We start from the raw sequence: 20,788 nt of genomic DNA, 5'->3' as shown, positions 1-20,788 counted from the left end.
ATATTTTTTTAAGTCGTTTGACATATCAGCTAAAAAAAGAGGTAACAGAGTGGAGAGGGCAAGAGGCTGCCATTTTGAACTTCAGTGTATTTGAGTGACTTAAGATCCTAATTGTTGGTATATTGCCTTTTTTAAATAGGATTAATTTGTATTTTGTTTGTGTTGTTTTAACAGGTGATGCGGATGACACTGTCAACACTGAATTGGCGACGGCGGGAAATGGTGAGGTGGTTGGTAACATGTGCAACAGAAGTAGGTATGTTCTGAGATGCTTCTATTGTCAGCTAATCTTAGAGGGCTTGATCTTGCTTGTCAACACCCAGGTTCTGCAAATGTCTCCCACTTTCTGTTCTCTATAAAATTCCTTTGGTGAGAAGACATGGCAATGATGAGTGGTTTTTATAGGAAAAAAGTGAGACAGTAGTTTAGTAATGCAGTGTGACTTTTCCCCTGCAAGGTGGGGCTGTGGATAGCCTATGGGAAATATCTCAGATGTCACCTTGCCCCCTCCATCATGGGTTTTGGGGCTGTAGTAGAGAAAAGGCTCATGGTTATGGGCTGTTGCACTGTGCTTCAACTTTGCTTGCTCTGAAAGGCAGGTGAGAGTGCTGTCTAATCAGCTGTGGGAGGAGGAACCAGGAAAAAAAGGTGAATGAAATGCTGAGGATGCCTCCTATTGTGTGGCAGACAGGATCTCATGAAGGGGTTCTAATTGTTAGGGATTTTTTAAGCCCCTAAGTCAATCCAAGCTTAGTGTAACTCGTCTTTGTCGTGTGGCTATGATGTGCAGGCCTCACATCTGCACTGTAACGGAAACCTAATGCCAATGCATCCATCGTTAATCCTGTAAAGTGAAAATAAGGTGGGAGCAGAACCAGCCTTACACTAAGAGGACAGCAGTGGGAGAATAGTGCACTCAGCAGGACGGTCTGTTCATTTCTGGGCTTTGTCATAGATTTCCTGTGTGTCTTGATGAGGTGTCCCTTAGCTTCTGTATTCCAGTTTACCATCTGCAAGATGAGGATAAAGAATCTGAAAGTGAAGATGAGTGCACTGAAAACTGTGTAGCTGTATTAAAAAAAAATCAGTTACTGTGGTAGTGGGGACAATATAAGTACCTAAAATAAGGGAGCAGTTTTAATTGCCACTAAAGGTATTTCTGGAAAGCAAGTTTCCCTATTTATTCCTTTTTCGTACTTATAAGTTGGATTGTTTCACATCGATGCTTCTTGAGTTTCAGAACTTCAGAAGATTGCTGCTGCTTATTCTATGGATTAGTTTATTCTTCACATTATGCTTAACTGGGAAATTAATGTTGTCAGTAGCATGGGAAAATATAGCTTGCCTTTGTATGCCCTCAGCCAAAAAGTGGTTTGTGTCTGCCAGTTTTCATGCAATGCTCTTGTTTTATTGCTTTTATATCTTTGCTAAGATAATCTTACAGATATTAGTGCCTGGGTGTTATTTTGTGCAGTTGGATATTGGCAAATAAAATGCTGTTTTTAATGCTGCTTTAAATTAGTTTACATATTCTAATAGAAGTATCCCATAAAGAACCTATAATGTCATGCAAAGTACTCTTGAGACTTAATCAAGTTGGTAAAGCAAGGAATCTGATTATTTAGATGAAGATCTGGTATTTTCTGGCTATACTGGATTGTTGCACATGAGTGAAGGAGTACATAGGAAGCATCAGAGTCCTACAGAGAAAATGAGGACCTCTGGGTGTGGTTTAGGTGGGCTCGCAGATGTGCGTAAACTGCCTCTAGCAATAATAAGGCACTCTAGTTGGCTATAAGGTTCAATTTATGGAACCCATTAGTCACTGTTTCCCCCTTCCTCCCCCTGCCAAACACACACATGCCTGGAATAAAGTGATACTAAGGAAAATACCTATTTCAGATAATATCCAGTAGTTCATATTGCTCAGAGTATTTCCCTAATAAGGATCTTAATGTTCAAGCACATATGAATTTGATACAAGATGTATCTGAAAAGCCTGTTGGGAGGAGATGAGGGTTAGGTTTGGGGTTTCTTTGTTTGTTTGTTTTTTTTCTTAAGGTGTGCTTAGTGTGTTCTGTTAGGATATGCCATGGTGTTCTATTCAGAAAGCCATTTAGGCTACTTCGATCTTTGTGCACACACTGTGCCTTGAGATCCACAGTGAGAAAAGAAGTTAAGATTGCCTTCTTTTAAGTGTTCAGTGTGAGGGTTGCGTTTGAGTGATGCGACGAGACCAAATGAGCCAGAACTTGTTATCCAAATTGTCTTAAATAAAAAGTAAAACAGCACAGTTGTCACACCAGGAGATTAAAGCTTATCTTGCAGGCTTTTTTGTTATTCTCTGCATTTCAGAGTTTGCTACAGAGTTTGCACAGTGTCCTTTGTTTTAATATCCTTTTCCAGCCATGCTATCTGGTTTAGCCCTTCTTGCTGAAGCACATCCTTTGGATGTACAGCAACCTCTTAGACTTCGCTGCAAATGTATTCTCTTGCTGAATATTTGTATCTGCTACGTTTTATCAGTTGTGGCTAGTCATTTCTTTCTCTCCCCAGGTGTTTATGCACTGGATAGTATCATGCAAAACTGGTTTACACTTTTCACTCCAACAGAAGCCACTAGTATTGTTGCTACAACAGTGATGTCCAACAGCACCATCGTCCGTCTGCACCTGGACTGCCATCAGCAGGAGAAGTTGGCTGGCAGTGCTAGGACGCTTGCTCTACAGTGTGCCATGAAGGATCCTCAAAACTGTGCCCTCTCTGCACTGACCTTATGTGAAAAGGATCACATAGCTTTTGAGACTGCTTACCAAATCGTTCTAGATGCTGCTACAACCGGCATGAGCTACTCACAGCTTTTCACTATAGCACGATACATGGAGCACCGTGGTTACCCCATGCGGGCCTACAAGCTGGCCACTTTGGCCATGACACATCTCAACCTGAGTTACAATCAGGACACACACCCTGCCATTAATGACGTTTTGTGGGCATGTGCGCTCAGCCACTCCCTTGGGAAAAATGAGCTAGCAGCTATAATACCTCTGGTGGTCAAAAGTGTCAAATGTGCAACAGTACTGTCAGACATTTTGCGCAGGTGTACTTTGACCACTCCTGGCATGGTGGGACTTCATGGAAGGAGGAACTCTGGTAAGCTCATGTCACTGGACAAAGCCCCTTTACGGCAACTCTTGGATGCCACGATCGGAGCCTACATTAATACAACTCATTCACGTCTCACTCACATCAGCCCGCGACACTATAGTGAGTTCATAGAGTTCCTCAGCAAGGCCCGAGAGACCTTCTTAATGGCTCATGATGGTCACATCCAGTTTACACAGTTTATTGACAACCTAAAGCAAATCTACAAAGGCAAAAAGAAACTGATGATGCTGGTTCGTGAGCGATTTGGTTGATGAAAATGTGTGAATGGGGGGGCTGGGGGTGGGAGGGGTGGTTTGTTTTTACTTGAGCCTGCCTTTGTATCCTTTTTAACTTAAAGAAACAGAGCCACACCGGTATTATATGTGTATAGTTATATTGCGTTTGCAAACTAAACTGTCATGTTGTGAAAGTTTGTGTGTTTAATTTTTTTCTTTTTTTTTGTTTTGTATGAGAGAGAGGTTAAAAAAGGTTTGGTTTACACTGAGTATATGTTGTCAAGTGGCAAAAGCCCACATCGCTCTCCTGTTCTTTCTGTATACGTTCACAGCCTCAAAAACAAACATATATTGCAATGGCTTTAAAAACCAAACAAAACACCTCCATCCTGTGATAAGTACCTCGAATGGATTCAGCTTTACTCCTTTGTAACTCATCCTTACATTTCAGCATATTTAAACAAACCAACAAATGAAATGCTAATAGTTAAAAGGCTGACCACGTGGCTTTGCAGTGCTGTTCATCCAGAAGCATGGCACACAATGCTTGTGCATGTGGAAACTTAGCGACTGTCAACATACATTCTCAGGGATTTATCAAAAAAAATTAAAAAAAGAATGAGAGCATTTATTGTACTGTATATATATTATAGTATATGTCTGAATATTGAAAAATATAACATTAACTAATTTATAAAAAATCTATGTAATGCAAAATACTTGAAGCTGCAGTAGCTTGGTTTTAAACAAAAAAGAAAACCTATCAGAAGGACTACAGTGCGCCTTGCTTCAGGGTTGGCTCAGGTGGTGAACTATATGCTGGGCATCTATGCAGAGCCACCTTTTGGATTGCATGGTTGGACTGATACCTATTGGGGAAAATTTTATATATATATATTTATACAACCTGTGTATACATATATATGTATACACACATACACACATGCTTGTAACAGGCACTATAGTAAAGAAGGACAACAAAAAATACACAGCCAGAGCAGCAAGCCTTAGCATTAAGAATACAGTATGCCAGAATTGGGGTTTGTGCCTCCTAGCCTAGAAGACTTAAAGAAATATCCTTTTTGACAGAAAATGCAAAATGTTTTCCAAAATGATTGACATGATACATTACGCCTTTGCAGTGAGCTAATAATAAGCTAACCTTTGTGCACAAATAACATATATATATATTATATATATATATTCTGCATAGGTATTTTGACTTTGTGCAGGACAGAAAGTTGTGTAGGTATGACTGTTCTACTTTTCAGTTTGTTTTTTTAATATATTTTATTTTCTCTAGAATTACTCAAACAAAAGCAGCCTTCTATCTTGCCTTGTCTTAATGCTTTAAAATAACCAAACTGGAGATCTAACTACCAAACTGTTCATTATATTATTAAATACCAACTTTGGTTACAGTATAGTGTCTTTACTTTAGCTGATGGTTCTGTATCCTTGTGCTTTTTAAAGCGGTTTTTATGTTTTGGTGCAAAAGTTGTCCAGTGTCTCTTGTTCCCTTCATTAGAGAACATGCTAGAGGTATGTTTGTAGGTATTTTTGTTTAGAAAAACTATTTCATGCTCTCCATTTTATTTATTATAATAGGTAAAAAGGTTGTACTTCATCACCCATGTAAACATGCTCATGAAGTTGAAAGTAATTAAGATTTGATACACTGATATCAATTTATTTATGTAACTAAATCACTGTTTTATAAACTTGTTAATGATCAACAATTTTTTTGTTTTGATTAAAATTAGTTTTTTGAAAGTTGATTCTGCCTCCTTTATGGTGTCTGTGTACTGGAGCTGAATTGTACAGGTAGTTCTTAGATCTTAAATGCCCAGCTTGCAACTTTGATGCATTATGGTGGTGAGCAATATGAGCACCAAGCCCAGGAAAGAAATGCTTTGTTCCTCAAAAATCTGCTGAGGAATGGCAGCGTTGCTGGTGGAAGAAGACCTGGTGCATCAGAGGAGGGACCAAATGCTGCCTGGGATTGAAGATATGTGGTCTATGCAACCAACAGCCTTGACATGTTGCCCTGGTGTAGGATGGTAGTGTGTGTTGGGGTATGTTCCCACTCAAGTGTCCATCAGAGCTGAGATGTGCTGCGAATATATACAGGGACAGTTCTTGCTGTTCTTGGATTGAGTTTTCTAAAGTATTTTGTGTATTTTGAGCCATCTAGTTCGCTCCACCCAGCATGGAGTTCTTTCTCACCAGCTGGCAGCAACATTTCTGCTTTTTTGGAGCCCTTGCTCTGTAGGAGCTGTATGAGTTTTCCAGCCCTCAGCGAAGAATGGGATATGCATGGTTGAAAATTGAAGAGGAGCTTTCTGCATTACCAACATCTTTATCATCTTAGGAATGTTACATGATGTTATATTTGACTACATGGTCTGAACACCTTCACTTTTTTTTTTTAGTGTCTTCAGCTGAGAAGAGAATTAGTGTGCAGCAAGCAACTATCAAGAGATGCCAGTGTGCTCATGAATTCTGATAGTGAGTCTTGTGTTACTGGAAGATTAAGGAGGAAAAATATCTGAATCTTTGTACAACTTGTGATGTAAAATATGAGTCTTTACCAAGTCTTGCTGACAGCTTAGTTGTCCTGACCTCATAGTACTAACCTGTAGCTTCTGTGACTTCTATCCCTTCCAAGTATAGAATCGTCATTACATTTTTTCTTCATTATTTTGTCCTAGGTGCATTTTCTGCCTCAGGCAATCAGGAACAAGAGGGATACTCCATTCTGTAATAGTTTGTGGCAGGGTTGGTTGGGGTTTTTTTTGCCTCTTAGAAATAATTTAGTAGTAAGGATATTGTGGGTTATGTAGATGGCAAAACTGAAGCCTATTTGAAGATCAGGCTTCAGAATTAAATGCGGTCCTGATGGTTGCCACCTGCTTTTGATGAGCACAATGGCTTATTCTTCTTTCAGGACTGAAGGAAGTTTATTTGGCTTGTTTTCGTGACTGAATAAAATCTCTTACGTGTCAACAGAGGTGCTGTGCAGTACAGTTTGCTCCATGTTAAAAGCCCTCAAGGACCAACAAAGGCTTGGCTGATCTCTCAAGCAAACATGTCTAGATATGTACTGCTCTTCTTTTGTGGAGGTAGGAAGAACCCAGGAATGGGATTCCACAAAAACAAAAAAAAAAGCTTGAGGGTTGTTTTGGTGAAATCCAATAAAATATTTCTGTAATTTCTAAAGCTTTACATGTTGCAATTAATTCTGAAGCATAAGGAAGCCTAGTCAGAAGACAATATCTCAAATTACTTACCTTCTGTTCGGAGCCATATATTTGAAATACACAGCTCAACACCACTGCCATCATTGTCTTCAAGTGTTTGGGTGCTTTTCAACACTCCTTTAAATGAGAATTTTTTAAAATCCAGGATTGCTATTCAGTAGTGAAGGGAACTGATTCTTCCATATCAAATAGGCTACCATCGAATCCTCATTCTTTTGATGAGTGAAATCCTGAAAGATGTGATATTTCTGTATTATAAGGCTGTCTTGCAGCCCAAGAAACTGACTTTTGCCCATAAGTTTGTCTTCAGATTGCCTTTATTGATTCTGCCAGAAGAGAAGCCAAGAGAGATATTTTTCGTTACCGAATTACGTCACCTTCATCTAGATTTTTAGTGTTTCGACACTTACTTCATTCCCACCTCCAGTTTTCCCATTAGAGAAAACTGCACAACTTTTCAGCATGAAAAAGGAAAAGAAAGGCACATATGGGAGACGCGGACTGTAAGGTACATCTGAAACCCAAGACTGCTTCCCTTGGAGTGCTTCATGTCTTATTCTCAAAATCTTTTGTTTTTAATGTTATGGCAGTGGAGCTAGATCTGGATTGCATGTTCGTGACAAGGAATTTATTAGATGGAGAGAAACTGCAGGTAATGTTCTGAGGCTAGAGCTGCAACAAGAAGACAGACTCTATTTCACTGTGGTTGTCTAGTAGAACAGATGGAGCTCTTTCAAGACAGTGCACAGACCTGTTAATAGGTGCAACAGTTCTTGCAGTACAGATGAAATTCTGGGTTGCTTAATTTTTTTTCCTTTTTTACTCTCAAAAAGTAAAACTGGCTTCCTAGTATTTTTGAGGGTAGAAGATGCTCTGAGTGCTTTGCATTAGTAGATCTCTCTTCTATAGAAAACCGATATTCCATCATTTTCTTTGTATATCCGTAGTTTCCTGTTGAAAGCTTTCACACAGACTTTTGAAAGTCACTTCAATAATGCTTTAGTCTTCTGTCAAATTAGTTTGAGCTAAATTTTCTCTCAGTTCTGTCTAGTTGCAATTAAGTTTTTCATATAAATGGGTATAAGTAACAGAAGTGCATGCAAACTGGCATGCTGCTTAACGTGGGGAAATTTTGCTTTCTGAGTTGTGCCAGTTTAGGTCTGTAGTTCCACAGAGTGGATTTGCACTAGAAGTAAATTTATTTCACTGCGATGCCTTAAATTTTATTAAAATACAGATTTTTACTGAAAAATCATCCAGCCTTCCATTTCTGCTTTAAAAGTAGATGAATTACAGGGACTTTTGTTTTTGATGTGGGATATGATTTAGAAAAATAGCAATATAGCTGATACATTTATAGATTGGGGAAGTATGATACCCTCAGGTATTCTCTTGCTCTGCAGTTCTGGCTAGAGATAAAGCATTCACAGAAGAACATTTTCCACCCTTTTAAGTGCTCGTCTGCTTGAAAGTATGCTTTTTTGCAAGGATAAGCAGGGAAGCAAGGAGCACAAACCAAAAAGTGCTATGTCCAATCCTTGCCTTGTGACAATGCAACAGGCAGTAGAGATTTTGGGGTATTACAGCATGTTACAAAGTACACTGAATATGAGACAAAAAGCTTTTTAAGATTTGTAACAGGAAAGCGTGAGGGATAGCTTTACTTGAGAGAATAGGTTGCTAGGATTTTCCTCCCCTGTAGAAGTGTATACTCCATACCGCACATGGGAAGACAAGAGAGTGTTACCTCTGCTAACACCCCGGGCTGTCAGCATCAAGTAGCACCTACCTGTCAGCTGAAATGTTTGTGACCCATCCTTACAGGTAGTATCAGTATCCCTAACATTAGTAAAAGTAGAGCATTGTATGCGCTGAGAAAAAGAACCTGCCTTAGAAAGAAAATTACATCAGCTGCTATACTTGCAGACATCTGCAAGGTCATAGGACCAAAGATTTCTATTAACATGGATTGGCTACAAAGCACATTATTTCTAAAACCAACCTTGACAGATTTCTATAGCTCTTCACAAGAGAGCAATTATGACTAGAAAGTACCACAATCGCGAACTGTCCCAGGAGCCAGCTGGTAAGTAGTCTTCTACAGAGTTTTGTACAAACTTTCTTTCATTGTTTTAACTTTCCTTTTCTTCCCCTTTAGCCTTTGTCTTGTATATGTCATTTCAAGAGCTTTGGATTTGGAAAAATGCTTACTTGGAAGCAATGGAGATATTGCTTGGTACCTGTGGTCCATGGTGTTGGAAGTGTCTGTAAAGCATTGAATGAGCAGGGTGAGATGCTCAGTCGTGCTTACCATAGGGGGGCCAGTGAGCTGAGACCTAAAGCAGCAGCCACAGCTGGCATGCAGAACCGACACTATCTGCCTTCCCACTACTCCGACCATGGAACTGCTTGTCCAACCACAGAGGAGTCTTGGTTTGGCATCCCAGGAATCAAAGGCAAACCACTGTTCATAGAAAGATTCTGGAAAGTCAAAAAATGGACAAGAGTGATTAAGGACAGAGCTAAATATTCCTTTGGTGTAACTGCTGGAATTACATCATGGGTAATCTTGGCAGACACTCTTGGGAAGCCTGTTATAAGAACAACAGTTGTGAGAGAAGCAGTGCCAAATCTTGCCCGGTCAGTGGGCAGGAAAAATCATTTGGGGTTTGGGGTTTCGAATTCCAGATGACCTGAATCTTGTTGAACAGCACAATGACTATTTGTAATGCTTTCTTTATTGCCTAGCTTTTCCAATGCACAGGGAAATGAGTCAGGCAGACTGCAACTCATCAGATGCATTACGAATGGTATCACTGAAGCCCTCTGTCCCCTCTGAAAACAAGGGGTCTGGGATGAAGGTTGGCCTTGCTTGGGCCATGTTGCCTGCGTGTTAAGGAACCCTTAGCAGCACAACCAACCCAGTTCAGGAGGCTAAAGCTGCAACAGAGAAAACTGCATGAAAAGCTTTCCCAGCAAGATTCTAGTCGTATAATGCCTAACAGCAGTTAATGAGTGGAGATCATGGTTTCTGAAGAAAACATGTTTTCTTTTGTGCCTCTAATTGACAAATGCTTAGTAGATCAGTATCGTAACTAAAAATATTCCAAAATAACCACCAAAGTGGAAGGCATGATTGTCCTGCTAACTTGTTGCTGAAAGGAACAAATGTACTTCACGGTCATGCTTTGTCTGCCTCACTGCGAAGACAGAGCTGTGAAAGACAGACAGCACTGTGACAACCATCACCCCTCCAGCCAGTTTTGGTCAGGGAGAAGGTAAGGGGGTATTTCTGGAAGGTGTTTAGTTTCCTGAGTTTAAAAGCCTTTTTTTTCTAGCCACCTGATGCTGATTTCCAGGTATGGTGTGGATGCAGCAGTAACCATGGGAAGATCCTGCCCAGTCACTCAGGATGTCTTTGTGCCCCTCTGTGTCTGACCCTAAGCACACTTTGTTCTCCAGCACACTGCAATTTTTATGTCCTTGAGGAGGCTGTCTCCACTCCTGTCTGCTGTAAGGTCGGGGGACTTTTGGTTGTGAAAGCTGAACTTCTCCAACTATTCTCAGGAATCCAGGGTCTAAATTAAAAACACTAAGCACTCTTAAAAATTTTGATAGCCTGTCGTAAGCAGTATTGCTTCGTTGCTACTTAGTCATTTAGGATGTCTTTCATATACTGTATCTAAATCATATAACGGGCATCTGAGAAGCCTGATAGTCATGTTGGGAAGTTTTAGTGAGAGATGATACCTAAATACTGAAAAAGAAACTTCAGCATTGCCTTACGGAGAGGTGATTGTAGGGGCAGACTGTACTCACAGAGTTTTCAAGTGGATCTGAAACTGTCAGTCTGCTAAGGGAAGGTTATTCCTTGTGAGAAAGATTAACTCTTGCACTAGCACATTTTCCCAGCTGTTGCTGTATTCTTCATCTGGAATGATCCAGGACTTTTTCCATACCTCTGCAATTCTCTTTTTCCATTTCATCACTTGCAAGGTGTATACAGTGTTATGCTATGTTCCTCATGCTGGGCTGCATTACTGTTAATGTAGCAAATAAGAGTTTGGCCAGGTTCGGTTTGGTTTTGTCTGGAAACCTGGAGCCTTACACTGGTCAGTTCCTGCCTCTCAGCAATAATTAGGGACTATATATACTGCTCTCAGTTGAGGAAGAAGTGGTCATGGCTCATGAGGAAGTGGTAAGATGCGTTTCAGAGTTTTATGTCATTATTTTGTGAGCGTGTTGACTTCCTTACACAGGAAATGCAGGCAATAAAAGCCAGAAGCTGACAAGAAGCTTTGGTTTTGGTTGGTTGGTTTGTTTTTGGTTTTTTTTTTTTGTAAAAGGCAAAGATTTTCCAACATTTGGTCTTTCGTTGGAAAGAATCAAATCAGGAAAACAGTAATTACAACAAGAATTTGGAGAACAACACTAAGCATATACACTGCCAAGGCACAAGTCCTCCACTCCTAGAAAAGTCCTGACAAACCAGACAGGATGATGTGGTCTTTTAGTTGCCTGTTGTTTAGTACCTAGATGGTCTGTTTAGTCTGGGTGTGTGTGTGGGAGATATAACTGGATGCACTAAAATGGCACTGACTCCATTTAGCCAAGTGTTGAAAATGCTAGTTTATGCACCTGTTTGCCCTTCTGAACTGGAGAATAATGTGTGTTTCTGGCCTGCTTGCCACACTGGCAATCTCCCTGTGCTATCTCATTGCTCACTCCACTTTACTTACAATACATCTAGGTTATCTGTTACCAGCAGCAATACTGAGCCTCTGTTTTCTACTGATGGGAAATAAAATGAAAGACATTTGGACCGGTGCTTGAGAAGTGCAGCTGCACTGATAGCTCTGAGCAGAAGCCTGAGCTTCAGCAACTGCTGAGTTCAGGGCCTGAATTTGCCAGTAATTTTGCAGGGGTTTCATCCTTGTTGCTATTCAAGTGTGTGCCTACAGATGAGTGTGGTCAGGGGCAAACATAGACTCACCTCGTGGTGTGGGGACAAGGTGGGTGTCCAAGCCCAAACATGGCTTTTAACCACAGGTCCTAGCTTTTCCTCAGGTGTTGCAGTTCTGTGAAACACTGGTGGACCAGTGCATGGGAACAAGCTGGCTTGCTAGCTGATATCCATAGCTTCAGTCTTTCCAAGCAGCTTTTACATGCTGCAAGGATATGCTATGGCTGGACCAGAGCACAGCAAAGGGGACAAAACAACCAAGTTATGTGTTTGTTTCTGGACAAAACTATAAACCATGGGCACAGGTAGCCCTGGAGAAACTGCTTGTTTCTTCTTTCCCTAGTACTAAATGCCTCTCTACTGGACAAATGATGGTGAGAAGGTAGCAGGGTAAGCTCTGTGCAGGGCATGTGGCTGAGAGAGATCACAGGTCTTCCTTAGAGCCCCACTGTGTTGCACCATCCCACCCCGCCCGTGAGCCTGAGTGACTGCTACCTCTGTGCCTTCATTTGAAATGAACACTCATTTGTGCAGCTCTTGGCTTTCTGCAGGTGTTTCAACTTGCCAGCAATTCTGGTGACTTTCTGTAGGTAAGAATTGTGAGGAATTAAACTGCCTATTGAACTTCCACACTGTGGATTTGTGATTAAATTCAGAAATTATAGAGTTTTGGAATTCTGCTATAAACAATATTCCTTGGCTTGTTCAGTAGGCCCTTGATGTCTGGCTTTTCCAAACAGTGGTGGGTTTCAGCTTGCTGCGTTTATTTCACGATTGGCAGCACAACTGCAGAGCCCTCTTGATGCTACAGAAAGCACATACAAGACACAGGCTCTGGAAGCTGTAATTCCAAAAGACTAAATACTTCTGGCTTCTGCTTTTTTCCACAAATCCTTCTGCTATATATTGGGTGAGTAGCAGTTCCCATGGCAGACCTCAGGGATCACTAACATGAAAACCAGATGTAGGTCTGGAACAGCCTTATTGATTTAGGTGTCTGGATTAGCAAGACATGGGAGCAGGCAGCTGAGTTTCTGTGCGTGAAGGGTCCCTGTGAGGCCAGTGGTGCTTCTCACTTCCCTAAATCACTCCACTAAAAAGAGGACCTGGAAGAACAGTGGAGAGCACGCCCTGCTCTTTTACCAGCTGGTGGGAGCTGTGCCATTTGCGCGAAGTACATCCTCCTTGGGGGCACCTGCCCAGAGCTGCTGGGCGTGACTCCCCACTTGCACCCCTCACTCCAGAGCTCCACTGACAAGTGCCGGGAGGATTCCGTCTGCTCTGCCTTGGGACGCCTGTGGGAGACACAGGGCTCCTCGGAGATCTGGAAATGGACAGGAGGGATTATACTGGGGAAGCTGGGGAAGGAACAGCCAGGCTTTCTTCAGCGAAGAAGCTTTTCATTTAATTTCCTTTGTTTTCTTTTCAACACCTTAAAATAAAAAGCTGAACAGGAGTGAAAATCAAAACTTAAAAAAATTACTTCTTGGCAGCTCTGTTTCCCTCACTGAAGTTCTGCAAATGTATCAAAGCTCTCTGCAGCCTAGTGTTTAAAAATATTATTATTTTTAAAGGTAGCTTTTGTAAGCGCCTGCTAAAGGAGGTTTTCAGACTGCTGCTTGTTTACCAAATGGCTCATTATAGGCCTGCTGCAGAAATGCGCAAGGGGAGGATGAGGGAGGCTCCCTCCCTAGGTGAAACTCCCATGGCAGTAACGTTACAACCCTCAGGAGAAGCGGGTACAGTGTAAGAGCAGTTGCTTTTAAGGTTTAAAAAACAAATTATACTGACTATGACAGGAGAGCAGTGAAAATAAAGAGCTGTGTCAGAGGCTGAAGACAAATTATTCTTTTGATTTAGATTATTTTGGGCTACAGAACTGCATTGAAGACTAAGATCCTGCAATTGCTGTATATGTGCGTGGGTGCATGCACAATTTTAAAAGTCCTGTTATAGAAGCAGAAGAATTGTGTCTGGCTCTGCCAAGTGCCATATGTTTACAGCTGAGTTATAAAACGCTTTAAAATAGGGTTTTAGAATGGAAACACTGACACATCCTTAAATATATTGTTGCTAATAGGACCACCATAATAAAACCCATAGAGGTTTAAAAAAAAAAAAAAAAATCTGTTGTTCCAGAAGAGGATATACTGGCTTCTGCCTGAAGTGAAGTCATTTCTGTTCTTCAAATGCTTTGAAACTTCAATGGCATCTAAGAAGCTCTGGATAATAGCTAACACTTTAGATAGTGCCAGTATGTGGCAAAATAATGTGTTTAATATCTAAAAGCTTTTCCAATTGCAATATGGGAACCACAGCCCATTTCAGAACACGTAATTTTACATATGTGTGTGTGATACAGTGCATAAAGGCATTCCAGCTTCTTCCTTCCATGTCATTCCCTGAAATAAATCCCAATGTAGAGCAACCGTTCTAGCTTTTTGAATACTGGCTGCAATCACCAATCTCCTGTTGTTTTTTAAAATTCCCCCCAGGAGAAACCTACCTTCCAGCTTTTGACTTCCCTATAGACAACAGTAGAGAGAAGCATACGGCAGTGTTTAGCATTAGCTGTAGCTAAAACTTTTCACCAAAGCTCTTGTGAGCACTTTTGGAGAGGATCTTTCCCTGCTGCTAGTGAGAGACCGCCAGCTTGGGGCCAGAGCAGGGCAGCTGTGCAGGGCAGCTGTGCAGTGTTGTGCAGTTGCTCAGAGACATGAAGCTTGCCTGCCACGCTTGATAAGCAAAGTGGATTGGTAAGCCTGAGTGTGGTGACATGATTTGGGCTTGAGCTGTGGGTCCTGGGGATAACATCCTTGCTGTGGAAAGCAGCGCAAGCAGGGAATGGGCGTGTTAAACACAGGAGTGCTGCTATTCTGTCGGACATTGCTGGAGCCTTTCCTGGGGCTTGTTACCACACTCTTCCCTTTCTCTTGCATGAGGTTTAGCGACAGCGCATTTTTTCTGCGGTTGTGTGGTGGTGTTGTTGCATTTCCTTGTTGTTCTCCATGGAACAAAATGTCCCCTGGCACAGGGTCTCCCAGTGCATGCCAGCAGCCCACTGCAGCTGGAGGAAAGCCTTCTGCCCCGAGTGAACCTTGTGGGATGAAACTATGTTGACCACAGGGTGAAAAATTGTGCAGTATGTCTGAGGAGGATTAAAGACAAGGCAGGGAGTGTTGCACAGTCAGACTCTGGGCCATGCTTTCACAGGGAAGTGAAAAGCGGGCCAGGTTGCTTTGGGGTGAAATGCTCAACTGGGGGCTGACAGGAAGATGCTGAAAAATCCCCATCACAGAGAAAACAAGGTGACTCACACTGTTTGTGGGGGTGATGTCCTTGCTGTCTTCTGAGCTGTGGTGTGACCAATGGTTATTACAACTGAGGGCAGGAGAAAATAAGCAATCTGACAGAAGTAACCAACTGACTGCTTTTCCCCTCTGCTGGAGATATGCAATTCGTTTTATACCTTGAGCAAATGCCTCCTGCAGCCTCCCAGAAGCTTCCTAATTTCCAGTGTGCACCAGAAGGCTCAGGGGAGGTAGGAGCCATGTCAGTCAACAGGCACATTAGGGATCAAAGCAGCCTTCTTCAAAACCTCAGGCTGGAGGGGTGAGCTGCAGGCTGGTAGGGTCCAGCACAGGGTGAGACAAACACAGGTGCCCTCAGCTCATGACAGTGGCAGCTCTGTTCTTTCAACAAGCCAGGCAGGGGCTCATCTGCAATATTTCCAGTTACAATTTCCCATCTATGTGCATGAAGAGTTCTTTGGTTCATACATTAGGTGAGAGCACGCAGCCTGTAAAGTGACCTACACAACCACAGCAAAGGCACCAGCTTCCTAAAAGTCTGTGGTTTGTGCATGTGCATATGATGCACTTTCTTCTGCCAACAAGCACCAGAACATTTAATTCAATATTCTGAAGTTCCATGAGCTTTCTTATATGGTTTTCTTTCCAAAGACTCATTTTCCCTCTAACCTGCCTTCCCTCTACATCAGTCCCGGAAAGAGGTGGCTCTCTCATGTTAGGGTCCTATTCTTAAGTAAAATGTTACCCTGAGGGGGACCCACAACATGTGACTCAGGTGGCAACAAAAAGCAAAACCTGTGCAACAAATTCAGTCTTTAAACAAGGCCATACTTCTGTGAATGGTGGGAGTTTACTTCAGTAAACTTCAGAACTGCAAATAATGATGCGAAACCTACTGTTTGAATTAGCCTAATCATAAATACAGCAGTGGCTATGTTACCTGAATAAATCAGTCATTGTGAGATGCTTTGTGGGTTCCTATGATAATAATTCCTGAATTGAAGTTGTCAGACAAGAGTAAACATTTACACTATGATAGTATCGGAAGACCCCAGCATGGGCCTGTGCCTCCAGCATAAAGCATAAGAATCAGCACAGACAGAATCCTTCCATTCAAAGCTGCAAGGCATTGCCATGGTGACTTTCCTTCCCAAGCCTGGTACCTTTCCAAGAAAGGAGTAGGGCTGCTGCTGTGCAGTATACTCTGGCTAATCAATCTATGTCTCCACTGCTTAGGTAGTATCAGTGTGGTAGCATATGAACCTCAGATATAAATTGCAATAACATAATTTATGCAATAATTGGAAGGAAAATTAAGTTATAAGTTGGTAATACTTGTGGGATTGTTTCCTGTCTTCCACAGAACAGAACAAAATTGGAGGGTTCAGGAACAGCAGACTGTTTAGCTTTCTGACACAGCTGGATAAAAAAAGCTTTATCCGAATAGCATTGCTGTTAGCACTAGGTTTCTCATTTGTGCATTTTGGTTCCCCAACAGTGGGACAGTAGATGAGTTGGATCTTATTATTAACTTGTCTCAAAGTACCATGTAAAATTAATAAGCATAGAGAAAGAGTGCTTTCAGATCTTGAGAGAAGTAAACAGTGTCAGAGACAACATGGACTTAAATATGTAATGGGAAGTAAGCCGTATTCAAGGATTTCTATATTAAAGATAATGGAATCCTTAAATGCAAGAAGGTCAATGAGCTTTTGTTTTGATCTTTATTGCTCTGTAAAAACTGCTGTAATGATGAGTATAGTTACAAAACATTGGTATCCCATCATGTTTACAGCACAACTTGGGTAATGTTGACAGGAACCACCTGTGCTGTAACCACATTCCCGGACTGTGCCCATCTGAGTTCCATTGTTAAAATACAGTTTGGGAATTCAGTTTAAACACAGTCTGGACTCAGCAAAACCAAGTGATGCTTTAGATGGTGGTGTACAATGTGACTAGCTGGTCTTCCAAACAGTTCCTGATGGGATCATATTAAAATCAATTGCCTCAAATATGGGTTACTTAGCTGAGGCAATTTCTTCAGCTGATCTTGAACCAGTCTTTCCTTACCTATGTACCTTTCCAGAAAGATCAAATTTAATCTCCTTTTCCTAAACTGTGGCAAGATGCATGCTCCTGTTGCAACTCCTGTTGCGTGCTTATACTAGAACTGAGTATGGGAATTAACTGCTATTGAGCATCCTCTTCTGACAATGATGGTAATCAAATGCTATGGTTTACATGGTAGGGACTTTTAAATTAGCAAAAAAGTAATCAGGTGTTTTGTTTTTTCAGAGTAGCCCTCTGTAATCTACAGGATGTGGCAGAATGCAGCCAGCCAGGGCAGTGACCTGTTCAGGTTTAAGCTTTGGGAATTTCCTAGGCTTGAATGCCTATAGGTGCCTTCCAGGAGGCAGGATGTTTGTGACATATGGGAAAAGCACCTTGACACAGTTCCTAAAGAGAATGGCTGGAAAAGAAATTTTCCTTCATCATTGGCTATATTGGCAGATTTCTTACAGGTAAAACTGGTTATATTCAGTACTAAACATGACATTGTAAACAAGAAACCTAAAGGGAGCTGAGGAACCTCGCCAGTTGGTTAAAAATGTTTTTAAGTCTATTGTCCCGAAACATGTATTGTCATTCCCTATTCAGAAGGTTTCTGGTTAAAGTCAGGTGCAGCAGAGACTGTTCCTAACAGTTATCCTTACCTGTACTCCTCTCCAAAGAGCACTGGGAGGGTAGTGTTACAATTGCCTCCTCAGCAAGCAGATGTGGGCTGTAGTGATACCTACTGAACCAGGTAATGACAGATTGGAGGATGCCTGTGGGTTATTTCATGGATGTTTTGGTGAAGCACATTCAGTTCTTAGGTGATATTTTAGGAGTACCTATTTTAAAATATAGAACCATCAGCATCACAGTCAGCTCAGAAGAGTTTCCAGGATGGGATAGAGGGTCGTATCTGTCACTCACAGGTGTAATGCCTACTCCATACAGGACACAACAGGCAAGGGTCCTGCAGGGAAAGGAGGTTAATTTCACCCAAGAATTTCTTCCACAGCAGGAAGCTGACAAAGCCAGCTCCAAAGGCAAACAGGGCTGCATGTCTGGAAGAACACATAGGTGTGCTTTGTTGCACTAATTCGCAAATGATGTAAACCATGCCCAGAAAGACCAAAGCCGGCACAGGCTGCTAAAACTTGTGTTAGGACTGCGGCTGTCTAACTGGCTTCATAACTCATTTTTGCATCATAGCCACTGTTGAGTGCAAGAGAATTAGTAACTCCTCTCTTTGACTCTGTTGATGTATGTGCCTTCTGTTGTTCCAGCCAGCCCTCCCCAAATTGTAAGCACCTCCTCCACTGATGTTCTTTTAATATGGAGAGTGAGTAAAAATATTTAATCTATAGCTACCAACCAAACATAGGTTGTAACTTTTCTGAATGTGTGATTGAAGATCTTAAAGGCATATTTGCAGTAACTTTAGTTAGCTTGGATAGCAAGACTGAAGTCATACTCTTTAGCACAGACTGCACAAAGTACGCTGGCTACATGCTTACTTGGGTGATTACATTGGTGCCTTAGTTCAAGAGAACAATGAATAATTATTTCCATATAATATTTCCATTATTTCCACATATTTCTGTATGTTCAAGTGAGAAGGAAGAACTGCTAAATTCATACTTACAGTAAATGAGCTGAATACAATGCATGCATATGTATAGCACTGGAAGAGAATTATCTTAATACATGAAATCTGAGAGATTCACAGCCATTGTGCAGGGAACATTTGCAAAAATAGACCAGATACAAAAGGTTGGAGTCACTGTAGAGCTAGATAGGAACTTGGGGTGGAAAAAAAGTCAGCAACCTGCATTATTCATGATTTTTCACTTGCAGTTGAGGAAATGGAATGCCCTGTGACACATCTGAAGAAGTTAATGATTTATTGGAAGTAGTGAAAGAAGTATAAGCCAAATAGTAATATAAACCCCTGGGGATGTCTTGCTACAGTCTCTTACATAACATTGGAGCCACTGAAAATAGTTGGGCTAAGATAAAGATCTGGCAAACATTTGGCATTAAATGCTTGAGATATGAAACTATTCATTCTTTGAAGTAAAATATTTCAGTCTTGTCCAGCATCGTAATACTAAGAATTGATACCTTTATTTAAAAATCATTTGAACTCACATAAACTGAAGATATTATGATGAGACTTCTACTGTCATTCACCCTACAGCCATCCTCTTTGTACTGGAGATGCCCCAGATGATGAATGGCATTAGCTACAGCACCTCAGCTTTGTGGACCTGTTGTCACAGCCAGGGAGGCCTATGAATTCAATCAGAGTGAGCATTGTGTGTGGTTCGCTTTTGACCTGGGAGAATATTGACATCATTTGCTTTCAGTAGCCGGTACAAACAGAACCATTTCTCAGAAAGTGGCCAGGTGGAACAAAATACTCAATGGCTTAAAAAATAATGATTACATATATGCAGTAGTCATATGGAAATGTAGTGAGACAGTCTGAGTAACTGTTTTCCAAATACTACCTATAAACTTCATTTCTGCATGCAGTGCAACTTCCTAAACTGGAAATCAGCAAATAATCCTGAGAGGCAGCATCCCTTCAACAAATGATACAGATGCAGCCATTCATGCCTGGACTTGATCCTATGCAACCTGACATTTGTGGCATGAATACTCACTGTTGTCTTCCTGCTAATGCATTGCAGGTTACTTGCTTTGCATTGTAGGCCAGGAATTCCATGCATTAAAGTACGGATGGAAACAAGAGAAAGAGTATATAGAGAAAACTAAATCAAGAATTCACCTCTCACAGGTCCCAACACCAGAGAGCACATGCTCTCTAGGTATGCTTGCCATGGTCCTTTAGACAGTGCTCGAGCCACTCTAAACAGTTGGGCTCAGACAAAAATAAGCAGTGCTAGAGAGGTAATCTCTAGCTATATGTTATGTAACAACTCAAAAATGCATCTACATTCCTGTGTTTTGTCCTTGGACAGTGCTTTTCCTCTAAATAATTGCAAATATTGTGATCTTTTGTGAATATATTGTGATATTGTGAATTTGTCTTGGAAATAAGCAGCAATACACACACAAAAGGCAGCAGATCAGACTTCGTGTGTGGTAAGCTGGGGCAAAACCCAAATCTGGTAAGTTACCAGTGCAAGTGCAAGTTAGTTCAGTGATTCAAATATCTAGAAAGTGCACAGAGCGAATAGTATGGAATAGTGCTCTAGGTGATATCCTAAGGCAAGAGAACAGGAACCACATGTCAGTGTCAAGTAGCTCCCTGCAGTTATAAAATGGTAGTATCAAAAAGGCCACAGTTAAACTCAGCTTTTATGTGTTGAAGCGGCATAAAATACTCTTTCAGTTTAAACAACAAGTCCCTTTCTTTTTTTTAAATTGTCTTATTTTTGTGTGTGCTAGAACATACCATATTAGACTGTACCATCACTCCCCTGTCATTACTTTTGTTTTTTCCCTCATACCAGCTAATTTTAGCAGCCAGCTTCAAGAATGGAAGTGCACACTTCAGCTGATTTTAGGCACAATGGTGCCAAATTCCTACATAGTGCATGGCGCTGAGTTTACACTCTTGCAGTTTGGCCGTAGAAATCATTGGCATTTAAGCAGAGTTCAAACACAGCTTGGCAATGCTGCTTATAGCCCAGAGTAGACACAGCTGAAGACCAGGAATGCCTAGTGAGTTTTTCCTAAGTGTGCTGCAGGGCAGGCACATCTGTGTTTTGCAATGTGTGCAGCCATCTAGCCCAAAGAGTTGATAAAACGTTCCTCTTTTGTCTGTTGCCATTGACGTCTCTGGCACCC

At 41.4% G+C, this 20,788-nt stretch overlaps 1 protein-coding gene across 2 annotated transcripts in view; it reads left to right on the top strand.

Annotated features, from left to right (window-relative positions):
• Positions 1-5,161, top strand: part of ZSWIM6 (zinc finger SWIM-type containing 6) — a 118,611-nt gene extending 113,450 nt beyond the window's left edge. For both annotated transcript variants that reach the window (XM_075078198.1, XM_075078197.1), the window contains 2 exons: positions 175-256; positions 2,557-5,161. In XM_075078198.1, the coding sequence (XP_074934299.1) occupies positions 175-256; positions 2,557-3,419 (945 nt within the window). In that variant the 3' untranslated portion in view covers positions 3,420-5,161. The remainder of the gene's footprint in view (positions 1-174; positions 257-2,556) is intronic.
• The last annotated feature ends 15,627 nt before the right edge of the window (positions 5,162-20,788 follow it).

This window comes from Phalacrocorax aristotelis, chromosome Z, assembly GCF_949628215.1.
Source record: "Phalacrocorax aristotelis chromosome Z, bGulAri2.1, whole genome shotgun sequence".
NCBI classification, from domain to species: domain Eukaryota; kingdom Metazoa; phylum Chordata; class Aves; order Suliformes; family Phalacrocoracidae; genus Phalacrocorax; species Phalacrocorax aristotelis.
This window is presented reverse-complemented; position numbering and strand designations above follow the sequence as displayed.